This window comes from Protopterus annectens, chromosome 9.part0, assembly GCF_019279795.1.
Source record: "Protopterus annectens isolate FY-2018-M chromosome 9.part0, PAN1.0, whole genome shotgun sequence".
NCBI classification, from domain to species: domain Eukaryota; kingdom Metazoa; phylum Chordata; order Ceratodontiformes; family Protopteridae; genus Protopterus; species Protopterus annectens.
Genome location: NC_056743.1, coordinates 156,593,831 through 156,611,726, shown reverse-complemented (window position 1 = coordinate 156,611,726; position 17,896 = coordinate 156,593,831). Strand labels below are relative to the sequence as shown.

Genomic DNA, 17,896 nt, shown 5'->3' with positions numbered 1-17,896 from the left:
ACTCGTCCCATCAATGCGGATAGCCATAACAATGTCCTAGCATCCTAGGGTCACAGTGCAGCACTAGAGCTATAGGTTTGTACTGCTGTGCAGAACTATGACCGCTCATTAGTTCCACAATAGAGCATAACATATGCATCATAAACACACATCCAGATGTATGGGGTATCATTTTGTTCCTTGAGGGGACTCAAATTAGTTTCCATGGACTGCAGATCCCCAATCATGGTGTGCCAGAAGAGCAAGATTTTCCCATTTTATTTCTGCACAGGAACTTCAGGAGAACATAATAGGTAATTGTGATGATTCACTGTGGAAGAGTAATGCCTTGCAATAGCTTGTTGGGATGGAGAGTGATGCCACTAACATCAACAGTTCCACTGAGAAGTGCTGGCAGAGGTACAGTGCTGAATGAATCATGTTGATTTGTAGAAAACACTTTCCACAAAACTATATAAAAAATAAAGAACATTTTTACAGCAAACATTGGTGGTAAGCTTTTTTCTGCAAGGGAGCAAGCCCCCCCCTGCACCTCATGTGCATGGATACAAACTCACACCCCTAAACTTACATCTACTCTGAGGTCCCAAACAGATAATAGAGAAAATTTCACTGTTGCTGAAAGTTATTTTGGCACATTTAGTTTTGTCTATTGGCATTTGCAAGAACTGCTGTCAACAGACTGACATGCTCCTGGCCTGAAGTAGAGCAACCCTGACATGTTGGTAGAAAGCAGGGGGAGCCTAAAATGTTCTGTAAGCATTTTCTTCATTATCAGTATACTGTGTTAACTGTTATACATGGATAAATAAGGGAGTGTACTTGTTTTGTACCAGTGAAGGAGTGGCAGTTTTGCATGGCTGGATGGAGTGCTGTCCCAACAGTAGGGTGCATGACATCTATCTCAAGCACTGTACGGCTACAACTGTGCTTGTACCATATATGTGCAAGCATTTTTCTCCATCGTCTTTCCTAGCTCTCAAAAAACTGGAATGGAAAAATCTCTGGGAGGCAATGGTAAGGCCGACATACAGCAAAGGAATCCAGCTCTGTGCCAAAAATGGTTCTTATGTCAAGCTCATGAGCTAAATATTTTGTCCCCTATAAAAATATTTTTTTTTATTTTAGACAGATTTATATATAGTAGCTTATATGCAATAATTTTTACTGGTCAAAGTCGGGTCATTTTGACTGAAGTCCTATCGTAAAAAAGATAACCATAAATTATATGGGATAACCTTGTTGGAATCCTCACAGGCTCCCAGTTGTTTGGATAAGGTCAGAACACTATCTAAAATGTAACTACTATTTAAATATTTTCATTAATTTACACAGCTAAGCATTCACAGTTCTGCTGTACATTTAAATTAATAAAATAATACAAATATCTACTGCAAAAAAAAAATAAAGCCAGAAGCTAAACCAAGAGTACCTGCATACAAAACGGTGTAGTACAATCTTTAGGAACATTTATGTTACTTCTCATACTGAATACACTATATATTCATTTTTGATTAAATTAAAGTATGAATTTGAAGCTGAGATGTTGCCTTGCTATGTAGCTCATTTGTTACATTTTAAGATTTTATGCAAGTAGTCTAGCCGTACTCAGCCTTTCTTGTTTTGTTCAGAAAGGTATTTTTACAGGAGCATTCATCCCTTCTACAAACAGGCTTGACTTGTTGCTAGAAGCATAATAACCACATCTAAATCATATGATTATTCATACAAACATTTCTTAAAGTCAATGAAATTCATGCCAGGTTTTTACAAAACAGATTGCTCAGTCTTCCTTCTCATTAAACTGCACATATCATTTTTTCAATAAGCTCAGACATGAATGCTTTCAGCATTTTTTATTTGCAATCTTTTAACACTGGAGTGAGTGAGTGAGTGAGTATACAATATTTTTATAGCATTTGCTTTACTAAAGAAATTTGCTTCAATTAAACATAGAAATTTGCTTATGTTGCATATGATGTACCATTTTTTGAAAGAGGCATTCATATTTTATGCAAAATACATCTTAAATATTTTTATACCTCTCTTTTTATGTTTGAACAAATTTAGAGACACATTTTATTTGGAAAACAGTATTAAATTAAATGTTTGATGTCTTACACTACCTGTTAACATTATATAGTTGAAGGTGTAACACAACATAATTGAACAGAAAAGAAATGTTAGCAGAACTGCCAGCCAAGCCTGTTCTGATTGTTGTAACGGAGGTGTGTATCCTTCTGCCCCTACCACCACTCGAGATATTCCAAAGTTTTTAAAATAATCCAAATGTCTTGGTACCCATTACTTATTCAGACAACTCTTTCTGAATACTCATAACTGCCATGTAAAAACACATTTCCTATTATCCAGTCTATGCTAAAATGAGTTTCCTTAAGAAGAGTCATGCCTCCTGCCACCAGCTCTGTCCATTTTATTCAGCCTAAACCCATCAGACTCCATTTATTGCTTTTGTACCTATATAATGTTCTTCTCTTTAATTTCACCAGCAGGGAATGCCTGTTTCTACAAGACCTTCATAAATAGCCACAGCATTTAGTCTGTGGTCATAAGTATGTCATCACATTCCTCTGTTTTCTGCACCCCTCTGTACATACAGTTACATCTATGACAGATGAAATGTCCAGGGTGGGTTCCTACCTAACCATCTTGAAGCTGTTCATTCATGCCTTCTATCCAATCTGCTGAAAGTGAACACCTCAAAAACCAAAGCTATTAAAATTCACACTGCACCGAAGGATTACAATTCCCTATTACATTCTAATTTCATAATATATGGTAGAAACAAGGTAGACTTTGTTATAAAAGTGCATAACATAGGCAGAATTTTAGATACTAGATTGATAATTTGGGCCCAAGTATCAGTTATCATAAAATTGTTATGTTTCCATTTAAGAAGCATCCCTCAGATTAAGCTTTTTTGTCTTAAGCTGCTCTCTCCCAGTAGAAATTCATGCCTTAGTCTCTTTTAGGATAGATTATTACAGTGCCCTTTACCTGGGACTTTGCCAGCAGTGAATTGAACTGTGTAGAGTTGGTCCAGAACTCAAGTGCCAGGTTAAATCACTGTCACCTTACATTATTAACACATTACTCTTGCTCTGTTCAGCTTTCATTGGCTGCCTTTATTTATTCAGAATTCTTTATAAGATTTTAGTGTTGGTATATTTGTCCAGACATGACTTGGGTCATGAAAAGAAACACAAACCAACTTTTTCTTTCTTTTATGCTGTAAATTTGTATCAAAGTCTTCCAATTTAATGCCAGATGTGAAGAAATGGACAGCATGGCAGCTCAGCAGTTAATATCACTGCCTCACAGATCTAGGGATCAGAGTTCAATATTGACCTCTGGTTATTGTCAGTGCAAAGTCTGAATGATCACTCTCATGTTTGGATGGACTTTCTTTGGGTACTTTGGTTTCCTTCCACCTCCCAAAACTTTCTGATTGAATACCTTCTCTAAATTGTTCATATTTAATGTACCTAGTTCTTGTAGTGAAAGTTGTGGTTGGAAAGGTCCAGATATAACTGGGTAATAAAAAGAAAGCTAAGAATAGAAAAGAAAACATTAAATTAATTACATACTTTCATCAGATGACATAGTAGCAACTATGTATATATATATATATATATATATATATATATCAATAAATGTGTGTGTGTGCGCACTCGTATCCACACAATCCCTACACTTACAGTAATATAAATGTGTGTGCACACACAATCCCTACACTTACAGTAACAATTAGCAGTGAGAACACTTACTCCCACTCTAGAAATACTTCTAGTGCCACAATCATAACTCCACACTGATAAATACAGATAGATTTTTTCAGACAAATTTGAAATGCTCCATAATAGTCTTCGGCTAATATATTCAAAATATTCTAAAAGGAATACACTTAAAAATGTACCTTTGTCCTATATTTACAGTCTCCTTACTTAATGTAACAAGCTCCAAAATAACTGCAGGTTATTCTGCAGTGCTGTGACCTTATTTAGGAAGGGCTACTTCACTCACCTGTCACTGCAACACTTCTTTATTTAAGAAAATAGAATCTCAACTCAGAAACTCTGATTCCTACAAACCACATGTTGATGTACAGCCCCCTGAAAAGTGGTCAGCAACAGTCTGTTAAAGCAAATCTTGTAGTCGCCTCACAGTAAGACGCTGTGCAGTTCGACTCTCAGCTAGAGCGTCTTCTGCATGGAGACATGCGTGAATGGGCGTACCTTCGTTGAAGGTTGTGCGTCAGGGCTGGCAACTTAGTATGTAAAAATCAGCTGCCAATCATTAGCGGACCGGAGTTGCGCTGTGGCGACCCCTAACTGGGAAAAGCCGAAAGACACAACAAGTTTGTGTAAAATTGTTTTATTCAGTATTATGTACTTAGAAATTGTTTCCATTTTATGCACACACGTGCAATGTATGTGTGTGTGTATATATATATATATATATATATATATATATATATATATATATATATATATATATATATATATATATATATATATAGGTCTGGGACACATCCTCGACTAGCATATGTCCAAATCACAAAACACTGAACACACACAAAAGCGCTTAACATTGAAAAGCGCTTCCGTGTACGTGTAGTTCAAACAAAAAAATCTACATTTCTGCTGGGGGGCTTTGCCCCCTGCACCCTCCACACCCTCCTACTTTATTATTATTACACCGAGATCACACTACTGTGGGGGAAGGGAATTTTCCCTTACCGGCACTGTAGTCCGATCTATGAAACAGGCACACATACACAGAAGCACTTGTCCATGTTAAGCGCTTTCACATATGTGTGTTCGATGTTTTGTGATTTGGACATATGCTAGTCGAGCATGTGTCTGAATCCCATATATATATATATATATATATATATATATATATATATATATATATATATATATATATATACATATGCTCCTGCTCCCACCCTACATAACCTACCTACTCTCTCTCTCTCCCTCCTCTACTCCATACACAAATTACTATAGAAATTATTAGGTAAGTCCAATGATTCTCTTCTTCACCACTTCATCATCTCACTGAATCTCCTCTAACTTTCTAGTGACTTCCTAACTACTCTGTATAAATGGATATTTCTATATAAATTAATATATATATATATATTTGCACATTGTATCTAGCTGTACATTTTGCTTTTTACCTTATTGTTAAACTTTGATGTATGTGCATATATATATAGATATATATATATATATATATATATATATATATATATATATATATATATATATATATATATACATATATATATATATACACACACACACACACACACACACACACACACACACACATATATATAGATAGATAGGTAATGCCATAAAGTAAAATCATTGTAATGAACTGAAAACCCACTTAGCAATCATGGCTATAATTTTTGGACTTTTATCACCTACATTTTTATGTGCTTTTTGTCTTCATGCCTGCCAACCATGAGCCCCACTTCTATTGGACTTGAGCACTTATATTCATTAGCCACTGTGGGGTCCACTGCTGAATGTGTTTAAGGATAAATGAAGGGAGCCCTCATTCAGGTAGGCATGAAAGTATGTTGTGTTCTGTTGCACATTTATTGAATATTTAACTTCAGAGGCAGGCATGTCTTTGTCCTGATTGCCTATGGATCAGGATCAACTCCTCCCACATTGAGGTCATCCAGTTGTTGCAGATGGTCCACTCTATGTGTAATTGGTTTCTAGGCTAAAGAACTGTCTAATGGCAGCATGCTATTTAATGTATACCATTCAAGAGTCACAGCTAAGATAAAACTTTTATTAAGCCTTATCCCCTCCACTAGTGCCCGATATGGGCACACCTGCATCACCCACAGGATCTTGCAGTACCATCTCACTGCATGTTCAGTTTCATGCAGGTAACATCAGAGGTTACTGTCACTGTCTTGATAGAGCCAAGTACTCATTCCTGATCAGTGTTGCATGCCCATATGCCATATGCCAAATGTTACATGCCTGGTCTTTGCTATACAGTGTACTACAGTGAACAGACCACTTCCTTTTTTGATAATGCACAAAGTCAGCATTTACACTCAGTCCTACCCTGCCCTTGTTTCATAGTTTCATAGGTTAGTACTAAGTTAACTGCCCTTGTGAGCCATTTTAAGCCTAGTCAATGATCCCCTGTGAGACTCAAATCCTGCACCTTGTGTTTGTAAGGCAAACACTGTAACCATTAGGTCACCCTCCCGCTTGTTGTTTGTTTGTGTCATTAGCCTAAAAGCCAGTAGTCAAACTGTGGTCACCTCTTTATTTTATTTATTTATTTATTTATTTTACATTTTTGACCGGGCTGGTCCAGCTAGATATATGTCCATTTTCAGTGGAGGCCCGGGGAGAAAAGCTCCGCACTTCAGAATAGAATTAAAAAACACAGGTTACTTATTCAATGTTGTTTATGATTTTGCTAGCAAAAACAACACCAATGATAAACTACAAGGAACTTTTTCTCAAAAGCTTGATGACCTGGACTATTTTTTATACAAATGCAAAATGTTAGAAATGGATAACACTTATTTAAAGTATGGTTTAGAACAGAAAATTGTGCCCAAAGGGCTTAGGGTATGCAAATACCCTAACAAGGTTGTGGAAGGTACAGAGTTTTATTTTGAACTAATAGAGGCTTTTGATAATTGTGGTTTTGATATAATGAGGGTTATCATTAAAAACAATGAGGTAGAAATAAAGAAGTTGCAAGAAACTGTAGAATGTATAAACAAGGACATTACTCACGATTTACTATTTACAGTGGACTAGTGGACGAAAGAGAGAAGCAAATATCATAAACTATTAAATAATTTAGAAAGTAAATGTTTGGAGGTTAAAAACAGAAAATTAAACAAGAATGAGAGAGATTTAAATGAATACAAAACAAAGAAACAATACCCGAAGCCTAAGAATTGGGTGAGAAATGTTAGAAATTATGACATTAATCACTTCAGAGAACCTAACAATGACATTTTTGACAATGAATTGCCTTTAGAGAATGATTATGATGCTGCATTTCCACCTTTAAGGCAGTCTGAGAGACTTATGCACAGGGAACCTGTTACTTACAATTCAAAAACTACAAACCAGAAACTGGGGAGCTCAGGAAAGGAGACGACCAGTCTGGGAATAATTACAAACTGTGGTTTTAAATACAGTTATAAAGATTTTAATTTTTAATTACACAGATGTAGCAATTAACAGTAGTCATTTTGAACTATTGACAAAAGGTTTTGGTTTTATACCTAGAGAGAAAACAAATATTTTAAACTTTAATTGATATTAAATTATTTATCAGGAAGAAAAACTTAGAATTATATTTTAAAGGAAATGGTGTCAACATGAACAATGTAGAATTGCGACATAAGAGCACCTTTAATCCCCCAACACACCCTCAGCTAAGAAACTTTGAATTGAGCTTGGAACACGAGCTTAGGAAAATTCTGAGTTGTCACAAAATGCAGTCTAATTTAACAGACCCAGAGTTGAAAACTTTGAAATCATTAAGTGAGAACAAGAATATAAGAATCATGAAGCCCGATAAAGGGGGTTGCTTATGGATGCCATTAATTATGAGAGCAAAATGTTTGACATATTAAATGATAATAATACACAATAGAATATCCTTGAATGAAATTAATATTGCCTACAATCTGATTTATGTTATTTTAAATGACTTATTAATGGATGGAGTTATTGACATGAGTACTTTTAAATATTTGCATGTAGACAAACCGAGAATACCCTCCATATTTGGGATACCAAAGGTGCATAAAGATGAAAGTGACCCACCTTTGAGAGTGATAGTGTCAGGCAAAGGTTCAGTCACTGCACCTTTGGCCAAGTACATTGACCAGAAGATAAAAAAGCTTGTTTGTGACAACAATGTTATTTTAAAAGATTCGTGGCATTTCTTAGGAAAACTAAATGAATCACTTGCAAATGAAACAAAAGGTTTTGGTACCTTGGATGTGATTGACTTATTTACAAGTATACCCCATGATGTAGGCCTTGAATGGTTCAAGAAATGCTACTTGAATCCAAACTACTAGGGCACAATGAGTTCAGAACTGTATTGTTATTAATGGAGATTGTCCTAAAGAATAATTTTATATTCTTTCAGGGCGGTATTTTCGACAAACTAAAGGTGTGGCGATGGGGGCACACTGTGCTCCCACTTATGCTAACACTATAATGTCCTTCTGGGAGAATAAGTTTGTACTGAATTCAGAATATAGTAGTTTATGGAAGTTGTATGGTAGATTTCTGGACGACTTGTGTTTCTTATGGGCAGGCACTCAAGATGAATTTGGTAGCTTTGTGGAATACCTAAATGGTACCACAGAATTTTTAAAATTCACTCACAAATTCACTACTGATGAATTGAAATACCTTGATGTTAACATATCTAAAACTGAGTATGGCTTTGAGTCTAGAATTTATAGAAAGAGACCTTTTCTAATTCTTATCTGCACTACTCAAGTTCGCACCCCCACACCAGAAAAGGAGAGTTATAAAAGGGCAATTTGTGCTTGTGTAGAATGACTTCTGATGATGCATGTTATGGTAGAATGTAAAAACCTGAGAAACATGTTCCTGAATAGAGGCTACCGGAAGAGCTCATTGATAGAGTTTCCAAAGAAGTCAGTGATGGGAGGAAGGAAGGTTTGCCCCTGTATTGGGTAAAATTGAAGATGTTGCAACTCAACAAGTCACAAACAAGAAAGTAGATGGGTTAAATAATGAATTGTATCAGGTATCATTACCACATATGATGGACAAGCGGGTGTGATCAAAAGAATTTTTGACAAAGAGTGGATTAACTTTTCTAAAGTTTCTGACTTAAATCACATTTTCCAGGGTGAAATAAAACATATTTATAGGAAAGGGAACACCCTGAAGGATATTTTTGAAAGAGGTAGTAAAGGGAATTCAAGGTTAGCAGGTACAAACAAAAAGCTGGTGTATTTAAATGTGGTGCTTGTAATTATTGTTCTTATTTGATTACTGGGGATACCATTACTTTACCTGCCAGAAATAACAAAATTTTAACTTTAAAACTTTTGCGGTGTAACACAAAAGGGATTATTTATGTTGGGTTATGTAAAAATGTAATGCTTTTACATTGGCAAGAGTGAAAGAAAGGTTAAGCAGAGAATTTATGAGCACACCTATGATATTCGTATAAAATGTGAAACAAATTCTCTGTACAAACACACAAAAACTTGTCCTGAAGCTGAATTTCAGTTTTTATATTAGAGGTTGTGCCAAAGGACCCCAGGGGCGGTATGTGGGAGACTTTGGTTGAATACAGGAATTATACTGGCAAGTGGTGTTGGAGGCCAGTAAATTCCTGGTTTAAATGACATGATCTCACTTGCCCTGTATTAAAAATGAGATCAGCAAAATTGTGACTTTAATGTGTAATAATCCTCCTTGTCAGTAGAGGGCAGTAACTCAATGCATTTCTATGTACAATGATTGTTTTTACTGGCTGTTTTTTAAAATTTGGATGAGTATATAAAAGCAGTTAACTGAATGTATTAGTGTAATCTGATGAAGTTGTGGACGAAAACGTATGGTGATTTGATTCAGCGTTATTTTTTCGAGTGAACTGTTCGGCTTAATAAATTTGTTTGCCTACCTAGCAGTGGTTCAGGGTGCTTTGTTTCTGCTCCTCCAGCTAGATATATGTCCATTTTCAGTGGAGGCCCGGGGAGAAAAGCTCCGCACTTCAGAATAGAATTAAAAAACACAGGTACATTACCAAGTTTTGGCAAATTATAATAGTACATTACATCTTAGCTTATGAGTAAGGAAAAAAAAACATTCCTAGTTACATAACAAGTATGGATATACATACAAAAATATATAAAGATAGGTGAAATAGAGCACTATTAAACTAAAAACGTTACACACACCTGGGTCATATCAACAGTTTTAAGCCTTTATGCCACAGACCCAACTTCAGAAAATATCAGGAAAGAGACTGCTCTGGCTCTGACATGTGAAAGGTGAAAGGTTAACATGTTGAATAAGGTTGGACCAAATACAGGCCCTTGTAGGACATCACTTGCTACATACAGTATTACTTCTCTTAGAGCTTCTCCCCATCTAACAGCATGTGTTCCTTGAGCTAGGACATTCAGCTGAGTATAGATTCGGGCAAATGTCCATTTTGGACAGTTCGCTACATACTTGTTTGTTTGAGGTCCCTTCCACAGGAAGTTCCCTGAACCACTGTCACTTACTATAATCAGCACCAGTGTTTGGAACACCCTAGAGAAATAACAAAAACAATGTCACAGTAATTCTCAATCTACCTAGCCATATTTTTAACCAATCTGTTAACATTAAAACTAATTCAGGTTGTATTTAGTCATATATCAGAATCCTATTTGCTGCCTTCTGATCATTTCTCCAGGCATCTAATAATCATTGCTCCACCCATCTGCCACCTGTTATTATCCCCCATTTTTTTCTTGGTGCCCACAGTGGGGGAGCTCAGTGTAAGGCTTTGTTGAAGGGTAGATAAAAAACACACAATGCCAAGTATGTCTAGGATGGGGCACTGGAGGTGGATATCCCAAGTACAAGCACTTAGGGGACACAATTGGCAGGTTCTGATAGCACTTGAGTGTACTATCAGCACTGACTTATGAAGCCTCAAGGAAATTTTGGCTTCATAGATAAATGACAATATTGCATTTATAGTCACTGCAGAAAAGAAAGTAGCACATAATGTGTGTCAATTAACTACAGCAAGCGGCTTGTTACATTTGTAACAAATAGCTTGTTAGAGATTGGACCACAAAAGAGAATGAGTTTTTTTTTCTTATTTTTGCTACTTATCTATTATGCAGCTTGCTACAGTATCAACTACAAAGGAGAGAGGTTTTTCTTTAGCTTTTTTTTTTTTTTTTTTTCGCTTCAAAACATTCATTTGAGGGGTACCTCCAGTTTAGGGAACACCCAAATCACCAGATGACCTATGGTTCTGATCAAAAGCATCACCCCTGTCCATTTTCTTCGAAATGTCATTGTAAAACGTGATCTGGTAAACCTGTCAAGATCTGCCTAGTATACTACCATACTGATACTAGAATTCATTGAGAAGTGACTTCAGGATATCGCTATGATTTTTTCTGACCACAAAAATATATTCATTTTACATTGCCTTTAATTCCTTCTGCCACCCATTGTAATCATACCTTCAAGCTTCCTATTTCTCTCTCCCTCCCCCTTTACCCCCTTACTATTTCAGATCATATCATTCTTATCTTGCTTCCCTCACCTGAGGAGAGAATCACACACCCACCTGTATCTAAGCTTCACCCTCCTCGAAGGATAACCTTGAGAGCAACCCAAGTTCACCAAACTTTCTGCACCAAGCTATCATCATCTCTCTACTTACCTTCTCATTCCTTATTTCTTCCCCCATCCTTGTATCATTTCTTATTTTATTACCCAAACACTTTCTTTCTATCCCACTTCAGCCATTACTCACTCTTTTGTTCCTGCTCCTGTTTTAGTACAGTTCAATATTTTGCCTAAAACAATCAGTCTCATTATATACAGCAGCCATGATACATTTAACTCAACATCCTGACATGCATGATGTGTATTATGTAAGTATTCATATGTTTAATATAGCTGGGGCTTTATAATTTAGAATATGAATGCTTTTTGTGTGAGTTTGGATGGTCGCCGTATATTTATGTAACTCTTTTTAATGGAATTTAAATGTAGTAACCATGTGCTTCCACATTCTATAGGCTACTTCAGTTACATTTATTACAGCTTAAGTGGAGAAGGAGAAATATTGTGGCAAGTCTCATTGCAATCCCATTGCAATGATCAGTGAGCAATGACCATATTTCCACGAGATTAACATTGTCGTGTAAATAAATGTCTGCCTCTGCCAAACAGAATTGAAGGACATAATTTGGTATTTTGACCTACACATATTGTATTATTCAGATTTCATTAAGTATATATACCCAGTGTGTACTCATGGACATGGTCTGATTGTAGTCATGATGGATCAGTGTCCTACTCTAGTAAATAAATTCAAAGAAAATGTATGGGGTTCTGTGCTCCTTGGGTTAGAATAACAGTCACAAGATTAATGCACCCTGAAATATCTAACTATGGGACTGTGTTGCACTATTCTGTATAATAGCATATGATCAGTATAAACACCGATATACAAAAGGTAAAATAATACAACACAGTTTGCTGTTGGTGAATGATGATGAACTTTCTCAATGAAATGATCAAAACTACTGTATTAAAAACAACTTTAGTTTAGTCTGGATAATCCAACATCATGTTCTAGTTGCTATGGTCTCATGTGCTGTCCAGAATCCTTAACTATACATGGAAAACAGGTTGCTAGTGATGCATCAAGACATGGGAGCAGAAAGGTCCCAAGAATTAAAGGCCAGTTAACCTAACAACATTGGAAGGAATACGAGGTGATGGAGAAAATCCTGAAGGAAAGGCTGATTGGTTTCCTAGAGGGAGACATTTACAGATCAAAAGGCTATATGGATTCCTGGCCAGAAGATCAAACATGATAATTTTTTTTTTTTTAATGAAGTTAAACAACTCTTCATTGGAATTCTGGTTAAATGTGTACACCTGGACTTCAGCACTGTAAAAGTTTTATGTAAGATCAAGGTGAAAGAACCTGACTACCGCATGGTTCTTTGTAAGATCCAAAGGTTTGTTGCAAGAAGCACAGTGTGATTAGCGAGTTTGCATTTTTCTTTCAGTACAACATACAGATTGTATTAAGCTGAGACAAGTTTTTCTTAAAATTATGTAAATAAAACTATGGTTATTGCTTTCAGTAAAACACAGCAAAGTTGTTAAGAGTGAAACTTGTTTTGCAAATATGTACACCTATTTGTAATTATTAAAGACTGCTGGATCCTTGAAATGTTCCTTCCGAACAACAGAATGCATTAATTTGGACTTCTCATATAAAAGGGCATGTATGTAGAAAAATCAAGCCTTACATTCAGATTGAAAAAAAAGAATACTGTCTGAACCTCCTTTAAACACATTCATTCATTCAGCATTTTCTTCGTGCACATGTACAGCTATTTGATTTTACAATGTGCATTGTGTAATTTATTTCAAATATAGAATTTTTATATTCCATTTCAAAAGTTTGAGACTTGTCATTTATGATTTAGCATAATGATGCATCTCTTCAGCTAGTGTAATCTCAACTGTTGACTTCTGTCTTTTGAAAAGTTACTGTTTAAGGTATTGCTGCTACACTAGTATTAAACACTAGGCTTATTTAAGGACTAAACAGTAATTGTGGTCTTGGTGTGCTATACTAGTCTGGGTTGTGGCAGCATTAATGGAAAGATATCATTTGTCCTTCTAATAAAACACTGGGTTGGTGTGTGTGTATACAAAATAATCTTGAATGAGTTTTTAGTGACTGTTGGTAATATAGCTCTCGAAAGCTATAGGATGGGGTCTAGGGTGGTGAGATCCTGGTGAAACAATGATTATAGCTTTACTCTGCATCTAGCTAGTGTAAAGCTTTTATAGGCATGGCAGTGTTGGCTATTACTTGAGATAGTAATACACATTTGCTGTATATCGTAAAGTCCATCACTTCTCATATATTAAACTAGCAGTCAGCAGTACAAATCACAAGGTTAGTTCTTAACTACCACATATTTCATTATTGAAAATTCATTTCAGAGTACCACAGCGGTCTGTTTTGGGCTTTGTGTTCTTTAGTGTATTTGTTTCAGATATGTCCAAAAACAACAATAAGAAGGACTGATGTCACAACATTTGGTACAAGACTAGATGATGGAGTGAGAGTATACTGAATGATTTGGAAAGGCCAACCAAGTGATCTGAAAGGTATCGATTGAGGTATAATGACTGCACAATAATACACCTGAGCTACAGCTGCATTGGTAGAACCATCAGGTGGGGAGCACAGCTGAGAGCTGCAAAGCATGATAATGTCTGGGGGGGGGGGGGTTGATCATATCTGGAATGGGCCATTGGATGCCGATTATGACAGAAATAATGTTGGCCAAAAGAATGCTAGGGTGTATCATCAGAAGGAATAGATTCCAGAATCAAAGTAGTAATCCTTCTGTACTATAAGACTGCAGTCAAACTCCACATTGAGCGAATTCACCATGTTTTTGAGGACACAAGAAACTCAACAGAAGCCTCTGTAAGATAAAGGGGAAGGGATGTGACCTGAGACAAGAGGGGCTAGTTTGTTTACATTTCAAAAAACAAGAGACATGTGGGATAATTTTGTTGCACATAGGTTTACAGACAGTTACTAGGCTATTGATCTGCGAGGATCTTAAAAAGCCTAGCCTTACATTCCTATGGTAGTTTCTAACATTTATATTTTGCATATGAATAACCCAGAGACAGGCCACATTAGGATGTGATGGAACATTTACACATTTCATCTTTCCATGAGGGACGGGTACTAAACCAGAAATGAATTTGTGTTTCCCATCCATCCTTTCAAATTACACATGAATAAAGTAAGAGAAGCACTTTGCTTTACGTGAGGTCGAAGGTCCTGCAATAGAAATGCTATTCTCTGCGGTACACTGTTATCCCTACAACACAATCTGTTTTGTAAAACAGACTGCGATCCCTTGAGCAGGTGTTTACATGTGTAAGTAGCCTGACAGAACTGAGTCTGTTGAAGATCTAAATGTGAGGTAGAGATCACCTCACCGCAGCCTGTATGACACTAAGAAAAGCAATAAGACTTTGAGATGGTCAGTGTAGATTTTAGAACTTAGGCCCTTGATTATTATTATTTTTTTTTAGTGAGAAAGCATTGTGTCCACTGCAGTTGTGACAAGTGTATGGACACATAAATACCAAAGAAGCAATATACTCAATGAGTGGACTGAGTCCCAAGTTGAATGGAATAATTCCCTGGATCTGGATGTAAAACCTTTAAATATAAGTTGAACAGGGGGGTCTTTTTTAGTTTGGCATTGCATTCATTGCTGAAGGGGGCAGATGCATATATGCAGTTTTCCACATGTGCATACAATTTGGCAGTGTAAGATTCTGCATAAGCAATGGAGCCCATTAAGATGGAAGGGACTTTTGAATTTAGCCAGGTCACCGCTTAGGTTTAGTGGATTATCATTTGCATAATCTCTGAATACCTAGTTATGGAAAAACACTTTTCAGGCTTCTGGTGTATGTAGTTGACCTGCCATCTGATTTTACCAGGGAATGAATGGTAGAGAGAGAAGAAACATAGTAACATTCAAGAGCACATGGTATAAGTGAGGAAACATAGTAACATTCAAGAGCACATGGTATAAGTGAGGAAACATAGTAACATTCAAGAGCACATGGTATAAGTGAGGAAACATAGTAACATTCAAGAGCACATGGTATAAGTGAGGAAACATAGTAACATTCAAGAGCACATGGTATAAGTGAGGGTGTGTGAGGGGGAAGTGAATGATGGGGAGGAGGTAGAATGCTAAATACATTAAAGGGGCAGATTCAAGAAGGTTAAGGCCTCCTTTTGCTGTTAAGCATGTGCAGTGAGCTTACAGACTAGCAAATATATACACTTACAAATGAAGTAGGAAGTTTTATTCTCAGTTATGACATTCACTAGTAATGCATCTTAGAATACATTAAAACTAATATGTCTGAAAGTTTAATTATAGAATTACCACATGTACTAGAAGTAGCAAATCCATCCATCCAACCACAACATCTTTTCCCCATTTTTGCACATGCTGTCAGGGTGTCACTTCAAAAGTGACCATTTAGAGCCAGGGTTCACACTGATGGGTGGCTAGCCCTGCCATGATTGTTCTTCCATCTCACACACACACACACACACACACACACACACACACATACACACACACACACACACACACACAGCTGTGGCCAAGTTAGAGTACCTGATCCACCTACTACATGTGTTTGGAATTGAGAGGAAACCAGAGCACCTTGAAGAAACCCATGCAAACACAGAGAGGACATGCAGGTTCCATATAGAAGGCACCCCCAGCCATGAATTGAACTAGGGAACCTCTTGCTGTGAGGTGACAATCCTATCTGCTGCAGAACTGTGCCACCCCAGGTAGCACTTTAGTATCATTTAAACTAGCATTGTAGTTTATCCAGAATTCCTTGTGTTCAACTGTCTGTAAAACTTTAACAGATCTGACCTCTTGTGATATTGTTTTACTTGCTTGGCTAGAAATAGACAGAGCATGCTGAAATTAAATACTTATATTAATGTCCACGCAACATAAATCTGAAGCAAAACAAATGAACTTCATGATCTGACCTTTGGCTGCAAATGTGTATTGCGTAAATACAGATATTTGTGAATCTTGCAAAATGTTTTTTTTTAAGTTACCATTCATTGGAAATGTTAAGTTAGTGAGCCACATTCACTGGCTTCATCTAAATACATGTCGTATTTATGAATGAAATAAGATTGCTATCTTTTCTGTAATTCTAGAATCCATACATATCTGCATTTATCCATGACACTTTGCATTACTGCATACAAACAAAAACTGCACTATAAACTGAACATCATACATGCTGCACACACATGCACACATACCACATGCAGATTAAAGAAACGCATGTATTTATAAAAGGCATTTCAAGTATTCATGTGGGCTAACACTGTAGAATTCGTCCTGAAGCGCACGCTCAAACACACGCACACTTTCACAAATACTATCACATACATATATAGTCTATAGGGATAAAAATTTGCTATTATAAGCGTACCTATAAATAACCTTTACTCTCAAAGAAAAAAAACTAAGCTCCAACTTGATATTTTCAACTTTTAAACTGCATTTTATCAAATAATGAAATAACTCTGTGACCTCTAAATTCGATGGCACACAAATTTAGTTTATCGCTGATATTTGAGAAACAGAAATTATATTCCATGCAAAAATAAATCAGCTAACAGCCATTTATTTGCTGCAAATAGCAAATTTTGTTCAAACATCATCCATAAAGACAAGAACATAAGTAAGGTGTACCTACTTTGACAGAGAACGTTAGAGCCATGCAACCCAGGCAGCAAAAGTTCATGTACAGAAAACTGAAGATGGACCAGATGAGATGGTCTCTTGGTGGTGGAATAGATGGCCTCATGTTAATTACTGTTGTTACAGAGGCAGGAACATTTTCTTCTTGTAAGCGCTCATATGTGTCCCTGCCATACAGAGGCACATTATCTGGGAAATAAAAAGCGTTACCTGCATTCCTATCCATGGTGTTACTTGGAAAAAAAAAACCTTACAAATGAGAAAGATAAGGGTAAAACAAAATAAAACTTTCTACTTGCAAAAAAATGTTGAAGAAAGTTAAACATGGAGCCTTAAAGCTGTAGTGGTCTGCCTCGTTTTCATTTCAAAGTGAGGAAATAGGAGGAGGAAGGGCGTCAGAAAGAAAACCTGTCTTTGTTTGCTTCTGTTTTTCATTCAGGTTTCAGGTTGATGTGCGTAGGAGAGCATTGCTTAAGCTACAGTTCATTCTAGGCCAACCGCGTTGCATGTGCAAATAATGCTTGTACTGACAAGCTCTGCTACAGTTTAACATTGGGAAGAGCTTTTTCATTTTTTTTTTGAACTGTACATCTTTTTCAAAAATATAGGAAGAACAGCAAGCCAATGAAACAGGATACATAAATCCCCAGGGGAAAAAAAACAACACAAATTAAACATTTGTAAACTAGCAAAGCAATGATACATCAATACAAGTTAACTATGATTAGAATCTAGGTAAGTACATAAAAA

At 36.4% G+C, this 17,896-nt stretch overlaps 1 protein-coding gene across 1 annotated transcript in view; it reads right to left on the bottom strand.

Annotated features, from left to right (window-relative positions):
• LOC122811099 (dispanin subfamily A member 2b-like) overlaps window positions 1-17,539 on the bottom strand; it is a 41,615-nt gene extending 24,076 nt beyond the window's left edge. The window contains exon 1 of the mRNA XM_044082676.1: window positions 17,142-17,539. Within this exon, the coding sequence (XP_043938611.1) occupies window positions 17,142-17,372 (231 nt within the window). The 5' untranslated portion in view covers window positions 17,373-17,539. The remainder of the gene's footprint in view (window positions 1-17,141) is intronic.
• Window positions 17,540-17,896: the final 357 nt, after the last annotated feature.